Here is an 11,476-nt window from a genome sequence, read left to right as displayed (position 1 = left end):
ATGTGGTTGGGGGGGAAGAGAGCACTGGTGGGAATGAGGAATGGGCGACTGCTGATGACTATCAGCCGTGGAGTTTTTCTGAAGAGGGGAAGGAAGAAGGGGAAGAGGATGTGTTTGGTATTGAAGCAGAGAGTGGAGAAATTGGGATCAGTGGTTTCGGGGATGGAGTAGGAGAAGGGCTTGGGGGGATTGAAAACAGGGAGCAGGAGAAGCAGCTTGAATCTGAGGAGAAGGCCTTAACTGCGATTCTCAAAGGTAGTTTACTGTCATCCGTTTTGAATTAGTGTTTTAATTTGCGTCTGCAATATAATGTTCTTTTCCTTTGGTTTGGAAGGTTGTTGGGTGGGGGGTTGATATTGGTATAAGAGTGTTTTTTAAGCGGTTATCTGATGACACTGGATGTTGAATTCTGTTGTCTGATCGTGATTTCTACTCAGGTTAGTGTGAAACACATCCTTGGGTGCATAGAAAGCTTCGCCTTAGACTTTATGTAACTTGATTGGTTGTTTTGGACATAGAAGTTCGGCTGTTCTGGGGAAATTCTAGTTATTAGTAAGGAGAGGAATTCTTGGATTTGGCAGGGATGTAACTGAGATATAGCTTTGACTAGCTGAATTTTGCTTTCGGTCTTGTGATTAGTGAGTGTGAAACTGGTTTATGGTCTAGAATTTTCTGCCATTTACATGTCTATGTTCATTATAATCTTTTTGAATTTTTAAGAGAAAAGTTTTTGTTTGCCCTGACAACTATTTTGCAAGGACAAGTCTAATTATTTCATCCACAGGGCCTCTGTACAGTTACAGAATTCTCTTTCTGAAATCAATTCATGGTTTTGCTGATTGTCGCAGGTCCAGATCGTGCATTTGGTGATCTCATATCTGCGTCTGGAATAACAGATGAGATGCTGGATAGTTTAATTGCCTTGAAGGATTTTGAAGGCATTCAAGGACTCCCTCCTCTGTCTGAAATTGAAGACATGCGTTATGAGAAGAATACCAGAAAATCCAGCAGAGCTGAAATAGAGCGCCAAAAACAGGAGGAGGTGGCCAAGGCACGGGTCAGACAAGTAGACGAGAAGGGAAGGGCTTATGGAACAGGAAAAAGGAAATGCAGCATTGCCCGCGTCTGGATTCAGCCTGGTGATGGAAAATTTTTTGTGAACGACAAAGAGTTTGATGTATATTTCCCAATGCTTGATCACCGTGCTGCTCTTCTTCGCCCTTTCTCTGAAACCAAAACTTTGGGCATGTGGGATGTCAGTTGTACTGTTAAAGGAGGTGGCACCTCAGGTGAGTGCTGGCTTGCAACGGAAACATTCTGGTCTGCTTCATTGCATTGCATGCAATGCCTTTTCCTTGCAGTATGATGTCCTTCCTAGATTTGAACTTCAATCAAGAGGTTTTGACAGTTTAAAGATCTAATGTTGCCTCATGTTTGTAAATGTCATATTTTATTTGTGGCTCAATCTGTCTGATGTCCTTTTCTTGGTTCAGAAGAATCTCGCTGCTTTATTATCTACACTGAAGCTCCTATTAAATTGTTCATCTATGTGCTTGTTTCTTCTTTGGAAAGTTCATCTACCTCATGCTCTTTCATATAGTTAACTGTTGTGGTGATCAAAGGATCGTTTCCAGAAACTTGTTTGAAATTCTAGCATCATCTCTTATTGTGATTCACAAACTGTTATTTTCCCACTTCAGAGTTGATGTTCTGATTACTGTTCATTTCAATATTATATGGTAGAAAACCTCTATTATTGTGATTTCAGTGTTATTTTCTTAATGAAAAATCTCGAGTGTATCTTGCATAGCTACCTGAGCTGGCCTTATTCAATTGTCAATCACTGGTCACTGTTTTATTTGGCTTGCAACTGCAAATTTGTGTTTCTTTCCTGTATAATACATTAAAGGAACCTTATTTTGAGCAGGTCAAGTTGGAGCAATCCGATTGGGCATCAGTAGGGCATTACAAAACTGGGAACCAGGATTCCGTCCTCCTCTAAAAGAAGGTTTGGCTTCTGGAGACATTGATATTTCTTTCTGTTTTATGTCCCCTCCTGCGCCAGGACATGTTGGATATGAATGTCTTATTATTTTCTTAAGTTATTTATACCTGTGCAAAAATTGTTGCCAAGCATCACCCATCAACTTTCCCTCTCAACATTTTAAATACAATCTCTTCTGTGAGACTAAGATATATCTTCTAACCTGTATTTGACGTCCTTTCAGCTGGTTTTCTGACAAGGGACTCGAGAGTTGTGGAAAGGAAAAAGCCTGGTAAAGCAAAAGCAAGGAAAAGCTTCCAATGGGTCAAGCGTTAACCAATGGTTTTGCACTCTTCCTTTCTGGCCCAAGTCATACAGCATTTCTTACATTGTTCTTCCTCAATAAGAAGCTCAGTCATGTAACACTGCCTGTAGTCCAACATTTTGCTCCAATACGATGCGGTTGAAGATATGTGCAGCATCCTAACTCACCTTTTCTGCCCACAATTCTTTCCCATCTTGGTTGTCTACGGGCATGGAAGGAGTCCCCCAAGTGTTGGTTGGTCTATTTCCTAGAAATTTTAGCACAGCCGGTCGTATAATTTTATATTCCGAGTTAGATCAGGAAATTGTATTAGTTAGAATGTTAGAAATGAAATCGTTCTGAAGAAACCTGAAATGTTACTGCTGCTGACTAATTTATGGTAGCAGCTACATATCTTTCGATTCAATTGTGTGCTGAAGAGACTAATGTTTTCTTCCGAACTGGCTAAGCACTCTGTTGGGCATGGACATTTTTATTATCATCAGTTGGTCGGGAGTAACGGGGCGATGGTCCTTAATATCTCCTTACTTATGTTGGGAAGCCATATCCGTTTAAGCAAATGTTATCAACCAGTGGTGTTGGGCTGTAAATTGAATGAAGGGGCGTGGATGATGTTGTTCTCAGGTCGCTCTGGGACAGTCAACAATCCATCAGTACGAGGACCATCTTGTTTGTCCGGAGCCTCAACAGAGTAACTTTGCTTTAATTGAGTAAATGTTTGTTTTGTTGCTCCAAATGTAATAGACATATTTGATTGTCTTGCTGCCTCATCTCCAAAGCACAAGCAGCTGTATCTCAATTTTTCCAAAATTTCTTAGGAAATATTATAAATATCTAATTCATTCTTCAAATGTACTGTTCAGCATTTGTTACAAACAAAATCATGTGAAAACCCCATAATTTTTCAAATGAGGCCCCAAATTTTATTGCTCTTATTGATACATTAGACAGAACTATCTTAGCATCTTTAAAGATTCTTCCAAATTTAATAATAATGGTCTAATTTCTAGAAGTTGATTACATTGATATAATTTTTGAATATCTAAATTTTATTAGTAAGCGAGAGCATTCTTGAAGTACACTTTTGTTTTTTTTGTAATTTTTAATCATATTTCATCATTCTTTTAAAATTTCTCTCTCTTTTTTTTTTTCCTGAACCTCCAAGTTGCCAACTTTTAACTTCTTATAACTTTCTTATATTTTAGCATATTTTTAATTTTTTATTAATTAAGATTAAAATACAAATTTAAAAATAAAAAAAATTAATTTAAAATACACACATTTGAGTCTGTTCCACGTACTAGTATATGTAAATTGACAAGCTAAAAGCCTAAAACCATTGGCATTTTAGATTTGGTACATGACAAATGTGAAATTAATTATAATTCAGGGGCTCACTGCTTGCCCCATATTCTGACTGTCAGTAAAAATGACAGCAATATAGTCCCTGGTGGCGAGGATGACAATCATGCAAACAAGGACAGACTACTTGGTTGCTCTTGCATGTCCCACCCCAACACTGACATATAAAAGCTATATCTATATCATGGCGAAATATGCGAGTTTTTTCTAATTTTGGTATCATTTCAAAAATCCCATAAAATAGAAAATTAAAAATATTGACCTCTATTTTATAGGACTAAATGTATAATTTCACTCGCTCTCATGTTATCACATGATACATGTGTTTTTAGGGTTTTTCACCCAATTCGAATAATAATCTTTAATTTTGTTGAATTTATGCTTTGATCTACGACAAAGATCTGCATGCATGATATGCATGTTTCCGCAGTGAAAACAATGTCATGACGCTACCTAGAACGAATATCACAAATCCCTTGCATCCCGCACGACACTCCACCCCCACAATAATATTAATGAAATGTGTAATTAATGTTATGATAGAGTTATAAATACCTAATTCTTTCTAATTATGTTTTAAATTGAGATGGTTTGAATTGTGAAAATTATTATTCTTTTTAAATAAAAGCGAATGAATAATTATTATTAAAAACAAATCGATTACAATCCCATCTGTGGATTACAAGAGTAGCCAGTTTATGAGCATTTTTGGAGCATAGTTAATTAATAACCTACTCATCTTTATAAACCTCTTTGCAATTCTCTAATTAAATACATACCCAAATTTGTACAAATTTGCATAAATTCCATACAAATTAACCCAAAGAAGAGATTTCAAATATGTAGATTTGAAATCAAATGAATTCGAAATCCCTTCATTTAAAATCCTTAGCCAAATCCGAAACCGTCTTTCTAAGATTAATCAATGTTTTTAACGTCTGTATTTTTTATGGAAATCACAGTGTCTTGGCCTCCCCACTTCCGCATTCGGGCTGTCATCTGCTCCACCTGCAATTTGTAATTGTACCTTTTTAGTAAGACTGCCACGAGTGTGATAAATTTGCAACATAACTGGGAGTTTTAGTACAAACCTCTTTGTTCCAGTTGGTTTTGTAGAGTACGAGAAAGAGCAACAGTGTCTGCAGAGCCACTCCAGCAATCATGCCTCCCCACACTCCCTGAAAATAAGATTGTAATAAGTTCATCATCACCAACAAAATTTACATAGTATAATACAAACAACTAGCTAGTTAGACTGTAGATGAGTATATCGCAGGCCGACTCTCTCTGTGTGTCTGCGTCTATGTGTAGTATAATAAGATCAAAATTATTTACCACGACACCAAAATTAGCAACATAGCCCAGAAGGAATCCTAAAGGGAGACCAAAAATGTAATAACAAGCTAAGTTGATGTACGCTACGAGCGCCTGCCAACCACCTCCTATGGCTACACCTGCACAATTCTCCAACAAATAAAACATACTAATATAGAAAAACAACAACGAGCAATTCACAAGAATGCTGCCATATCTAATCCAAGACAATACCTGATATCACTGGCTGCACGCTGTTGAGAAGCATTGTAATACCAAGAAGGCCTGAAAGATGACTCACTGCCTGCCGCATAATCTCGCTGTCAGTAAAAATAACAGCAATATAATCCCTGGTGGCCAGGATGACAATCATGCAAACAATCCCAATCAGCAAAGACTGAAACACTGTCACGTAGACACAGTATTTGGTTGCTCTTGCATGTCCCAAGCCAAGTTCATTCGAAACCCGAACACTGAAAAATGTAAAGATATATATGATATAGTTGTGAAATCGTCTAGACGGAGTAAACGTACGTGTCAATGAGAATCTTGGATCTTTTTTACCTTATAGCAGCATTGATCCCTATAAACACCATGTTCTCCCACCCATTAATGTTCATGCTGAAAATAACAAAAGAAACATCCGTAAAAATGCATCAAGAATAATGGCTTTACATAGGGCCATCAATGAACAATGATGCAAGAAAATATGTTCATTATTGTTCTATAAGCTCACCAAATAGAAAGGGAACCAACTGCAGTCACGGCATCCTTAAGATTGCCGGTGAGGATAGTGATGCTCATCATATACCAAACTTCCAGACACATCATCACAGCAGAAGCAAGCGACAACCTAACAAACGCCCATATATCGTTAAACGCAGACCAGGAGAACCCCTTCCACCCGTCCTTACACCAACCAACCACGTAAACAAATTGTGATATTGCAATAAACCAATTCATAATATCATACGCCACAGCTACTCCAACCGCTCCCCATCCAAATAAGTTGACGAAAAGCCAACACAAGAGAGTTTGTAAAAGCAGAGCAATAACTGCTATCCAGGCAATCACGGTAACCTTGCTCTGGGCTTGAAGGAACTTTTGGGTTGGAAAATTTACAGCAAAGGAGAAGAGCTGGGGGATGGTCAGACGTGAATAGAATCCAGCAGGTTCTGCAATTTCATCGGGCTGCCCTATCAACTTCAGAAGCGGGGTGGCAAATATGTAAACCGGCAATAGGATAATGCAAGAGACGAATAAAATTATCGTGGATCGTTGCATGTAAATGCCCAGCATATGAACTTGTCCAGCGCCGAATGCCTGACCACAGAGTGTTTCAAGGGCACTTCCCATCCCAAACTACAATCCATATTAGACTATATTAGATTTGGTTTCAAAGATGAACATCAGATCACACACAATATGTTATAATATCAGAATAAAGGATTCGAATTGAGATAATGTTAAAAAAATAATTTAAAATTCATCAGTAATCTAAAATAAAAGCAGAAGAATTTGAAATTATTTAAAACATGAATATTTATTGGAATGAAGTAAAAAAAAATATTATTTGGCATTTGAAATACCCACCCTCCAATTTAATAATCCACGGATAATGTCAAAGAAGATATTAGCATAAGACAACAACTGTAAGAAAACAAAGAAACTATAAGGTTAAAATAGGTCCAGGTTGTCCTATTGCCTTTCCTTCTCGACTTGTCTATTTTGTCCCTTTGCCTCTTGCAGAGCTCCAAACAAGCAATGATAATGTATACCCACAACCTCATTTCAAACCTACAAATTCTAATCTAACACAAAATGAATTCTATATAATGATATTTTAACCCCTTGATTAAGGCTGAGGTTGTTGAAAATACACAAAATTGCAGGGCACATATCGAAATTATCGTCTTCCTCCACACTCTAATTTGGAGATTATTTTATCAAAATTATCTTTAAATTGCCAAATTACAAAACTAAAAATTACTACTCGAATATTTACAGAACTAATTGCAAATATTATAAATTGATGACCGGAAGTTCAAAATATATAACATAATCAAAATAAATGAATTGAAAAAGAAAAAATACATGTGAAAATCTTTGCATGCACAAATAAAATGTATGTATACTGTATTTGAGTATCAAGTATGGAAAGAATCATTTAATGTCATTCACTTTAAAAATATTATAATAAATTAATACTATTTATCACAGTTTAAATAAACTAATACAAAATTTAAGTTTCAACTATAGTTAATAATATGTTTATCATAATTTTTAGACACAATTAATATTTTTAAGTATGTTGCAGAAATTATAGCTAACAGAATAGCAAGAGAGAGAGAGGAGGGAGTCCAGAGAGATAGGTCAATTGCTGTGTGATTGATCATTTGTACTTGTGATATAATTAATTACGTCGCACCAACACTGCGATAGATCTCTTCAGTATATTTGTTTAGTATAAATAGGAGGAAGAACAGTGAACTAACCATGAAGCCGAAACCAAAAGTTCCGACGACTGTGAGAGCAATGGAGAAAGCAGAGAGTTCAACATCTCCGATGTGACCGACGAAAATGGTGGCGACGGAGATGCTCCCGAACTGGCAAACGATCTGAAACGCTATGGGTCCGCCTATTCGCCATAGCTTCACTGATTCTATGCAGAAGATCCTCCACCATGCTTTAAGCCCTTTCACCGGAAGGTAGTCGCCGTCGTCTCCGATCAGCTCGAGCTCGTCGGGACTCCGTTCCAGCAGCGGCGCCTCCATACTTAAGCGACGGCGCAGTGGCAGCAACGCTCAATGCCAAGAAAGAGGAAACAGGCAGCGGATAACAAACAGTAATATGCACGTCCCTGTTTGTTAACAAGAGTACGTGGTGTTGCAGCTGCTATTTAATTATGTGCTACAAAGAATAACGTTCAACATATATTTTATTATTAAAAATATAAAATATATAATAATCATTTGTTCATCAAATACATGAAAATATCATACGTAATATAAACTTAACGTGCAATTTACTATAAACATGCAAAATTTGTAGGTCACACGTTTTACAATGTGACCAAATAATTATTAGGATAAATTATATTATTGATACTTTTTAAGGCCAGTTCTAATTATACAAATACTTTATATTTATAGTACCCTATATCTTTTTTGTAAGTATATTTTTTGAAAGGGTGTCGATATAATTATGAAGGAAAATAACACTTTTTGTTCCGTGATTTAGGGTAGGAAGTTTGGTCCCATTGATTATGAGTTTTTTTACTTTTGATTCTGTAACTTTTAAAATACAGTACTTTTCGTCCCATAACAACTTCTATTGTATATCTTAAGAAAAAATACCACGTGCTACGCACTTACGCCATGTGGCCTTTTTTGTTAAATATCTAAAATTAAAAAATATGTTATGAGACCAAAAATACTATTTTTTATTTTTAAAATCATAAAATAAAAAATAAGAATTTAGTAATAAATGGGACCAAATGAGAAAAGGTCCTCAATTACGAGACAAAAAATATTATTTTCACTAATTATCCTCAAAAGGTGCAACACTTGTAAAATTATATAGGGTCTAGTGATAGTTGCAACTACAACTTCATAGAGTATACTTGTAATTAAGGACAAAATGAGATTAAATAATTAAACATATTCTTAATTAAGGGGTGTTCACATAATTTATTCTTAAAATTATTATTATTGTTATTGTTATTATTATTAGGATAAATTACAACGAATCTTCCTGAATTATTCTTTTACAATTTTTCAGAATTTTCGATCCACTTCATTTTTTTTGTAAATTACGTACAACAATAATAAAATTGGACAATTCTATATCTCTATCCAAAAATTACATAATTTTATAAAGTACCATAAAATTATTTATAATTTTTAAAATAATAAAAAAATGTTCACAATTAAAACAAACCTAAAAAGAATTCATTGTAATTTACCCATATTATTATTATTACTAACCGTGATTGGTCTGGAAGAGGAGAGATTGCGAGAGTTGGCGTTAGGATTAGTCCTAGGAATTATTATATATAAGTTATTTGATATATATATATTTTTTATAGATAGAAAACGTAATTATATTATTATATTAATATTTTAATAAATTACTCAATTGAATAATATTGAAAAAAATAATAACAAAAATTATAAATACTGATATTAGGTGTGTGGAGATATGATTGAATGATTGGAGGTGAGGTGGGCGCAATGAGCAATGAATGGTTGGGGAGGCGTAGCTTTAGAAGCATATATCCTATCATGATAAGATGGTGAAAATTTGAGGTCTACAAATGAAAAATATCACCCCCCGAGAAGGAGTATTTATACAATTTATATTGAAGACACGAGCCCATGGTATGGTTTTTGGAGCCGTTGATTGGTCTGATAATACTTAAAGTGAGATGTGGGATCCTGACACGTGGTCCACGCAAATGGATGCTTTTTGATCCTATAAATATGATATTTATACTTAATTTATGGTAAAATATTTATTACACTCAAACCATAATCTAACTTAAGTATTGGTGGTTTTTGAATAGAGACTTCATAGCAAACCTAACTTTATATTCTTTTCTTAGATCCCAAGTACTATTCCGAAGTCGCTCGAAGTGACTAACGACCTCGACAAAGATTAAGTCCATTACTTTTTGTTTCAATTGCAATTTGCTCCGTCACGTGCAAAATTAGGGAGGGGGTGGGGGGGGGGGAATAATTGTTTTAATTTGAAGAATTCATAGATTACATATGTTGGAAAAAATTTGTAATTTTGATCCTATAATTATAAGAGGATGTTGGGAATTCTCGGATGAAAGGCATTGGTTGATCACAGAGAAGCAGAGGACAAAACAGAGAAGTGGTTGATCACAGAGAAGCAGAGCAGAGAAGCAGAGCTCCCTTTCTTACGAAGTCGCATATTTGTGGAATGAAAAACACGTTTTTCACTTGTCCTATTAGTTTTACGTTTTTGTCAGCTGATTGGTTAATTGGTTTTGAGTTTGTTATTTTTGTTATCAGTCGTCTCTTTCATCTGTATTTCCTCTGTATTTAACAGAGAGTACTATACAACAATTAATATATGAAAATTGGCCAAAGTTCTGCCTTTGCAATGGCAATTAATTCAATTTCTCCATTGATTTCCTTTTTCTACAGAGGATGACAATTTTAATCCTCTATAAATTCAATTTGTAATTGAGCCTTGAAAATATTGGTATATTAAAAGACAAAATCCATTGAAATTTGAAAACTAGCCGGAATTTGGCAGGTGAGCATAACGTATGCCATGAATTTCAGTTAAGTTTTCAAACGCGGATTTGTCCTTAATATGTCAATTTTTCTAAATTGTAGGTCTTAATTCTCAAATGGATGCTCCATAGTAGTTATAGAAAGAAAATACTCAAATGTACTCGATTTATTTTAATTAATGATAGTTTATCATTTTAAATCAAAATAAAATTTATGCTAAAATACAATTAATTTCCATGCATCTCACACACACATATATATATATATATATATATATATATTGACGGGCTCTAAGTACATAATTGCTAGAATGAAAATTTTAGATCAAATTAAATATGATCATATTTGAATTAATTATATATAGCTAAATGTATTATGAAAAATAGGAAAAAATGTAACTTTGGTCCAGCTTTTTAGGAGTAATGGCAATTTTAATTCAGGTCCAATTCAAAATAGCAAATCAGGACAGTAATTTTTAAAAAACGGCAATTTACAGACAAAACGTCCTAATATTGCCAGAATCGCACAGATAATGTGCACGTGACCACATAAATTGGAAAATTTCTCCAAAATCTGACGAATTAGCTTAAGTGGAAGTATTTTTCCAGTCGATGCTTAAGTGGCAAAGGTAATGTGTTTTAAAAAACCATGTAATTAAATACGGGCTGAAAAAATACTTTCGCATAAGTTAATTCACTGGATTTTGAAGAAATCTTTAAATTTATGTGGTCATGTGAGCATCATGTGCACAATTCCGGCAAAAATATTTACGAGGACGCCGAGATTAGCAATGTAACAGAGAATCGTATCCTAGAAGCAGATAGAAAATGTAATAACAAGCCAAGTTGATGTACGCTAGGATCTTTTGCCAACAGCCTCCCATGCTTACGCCTGCTCCCTCCTCCAAAGGATTAAAGACGCTCGTTGCATATTGTTGCTATCAGAAAAATAGTCCCTTGTGGCGAGGATGACGGCGCCATGCAAAGAATCCCAATCAGTAGAGATTGAAAGATGGTTACGTGGACAGAGTATTTGGTTGAAGCGTCGATGAGAATCTACGACTTCTTTTTACCTTAATTATAGCAGCATTTACACCGACGAACAACATCGTATGCCAACCATCAATGTTCATTCTGAAAAAGAACACACTGACACTCGCAATGCTTCAATTCGGAAACCATATTTTTATAAACTGCGTAAAAGAGGTGTGAATCGTATGGAATA

The 11,476-nt window shown here is 35.1% G+C and overlaps 2 protein-coding genes across 3 annotated transcripts in view; one reads left to right on the top strand and one right to left on the bottom strand.

The window, feature by feature from the left end:
• The window catches only part of LOC105160700 (28S ribosomal protein S9, mitochondrial), a gene marked incomplete in the record, with an annotated part of 3,277 nt that extends 424 nt beyond the window's left edge, over positions 1 to 2,853 (top strand). Inside the window, 4 exon segments of the mRNA XM_011078179.2 lie at positions 1 to 255; positions 849 to 1,289; positions 1,928 to 2,008; positions 2,229 to 2,853. Coding sequence (XP_011076481.2) covers positions 1 to 255; positions 849 to 1,289; positions 1,928 to 2,008; positions 2,229 to 2,320 — 869 coding nt within the window.
• LOC105160454 (protein DETOXIFICATION 35) lies at positions 4,377 to 7,872 on the bottom strand. 2 transcript variants are annotated; one of them, XM_011077827.2, is made up of 7 exons: positions 7,481 to 7,871; positions 5,722 to 6,347; positions 5,550 to 5,606; positions 5,220 to 5,458; positions 5,007 to 5,125; positions 4,763 to 4,849; positions 4,377 to 4,679 (listed from the first exon to the last, which is right to left on the bottom strand). In XM_011077827.2, the coding sequence occupies exons 1-7, from the start codon at positions 7,757 to 7,759 to the stop codon at positions 4,590 to 4,592; spliced, it is 1,497 nt and encodes a 498-aa protein (XP_011076129.1). In that variant the 5' UTR covers positions 7,760 to 7,871; the 3' UTR covers positions 4,377 to 4,589. The 2 variants fall into 2 exon arrangements, with proteins under 2 accessions (XP_011076129.1, XP_011076130.1); XM_011077828.2 differs by lacking the exon at positions 5,007 to 5,125 and having other exon boundaries at positions 7,481 to 7,872.

Source organism: Sesamum indicum, linkage group LG4, assembly GCF_000512975.1.
Source record: "Sesamum indicum cultivar Zhongzhi No. 13 linkage group LG4, S_indicum_v1.0, whole genome shotgun sequence".
In the NCBI taxonomy this organism is placed as follows: domain Eukaryota; kingdom Viridiplantae; phylum Streptophyta; class Magnoliopsida; order Lamiales; family Pedaliaceae; genus Sesamum; species Sesamum indicum.
The sequence above is the reverse complement of the archived record's forward strand: the minus strand, read 5'-3'. Positions and strand labels throughout refer to the sequence as shown.

Bases quoted from the DNA above. Each gene is read 5' to 3' on its own strand.
- LOC105160454 (XM_011077827.2), bottom strand. From the start codon at position 7,759: ATGGAGGCGCCGCTGCTGGAACGGAGTCCCGACGAGCTCGAGCTGATC. The intron at 5,607-5,721 runs GTGAGCTTATAG...TGTTATTTTCAG, and splicing joins GTTGGTTCCCTTTCTATTTG to CATGAACATTAATGGGTGGG. The intron at 5,126-5,219 runs GTATTGTCTTGG...AGAATTGTGCAG, and splicing joins CGTGCAGCCAGTGATATCAG to GTGTAGCCATAGGAGGTGGT.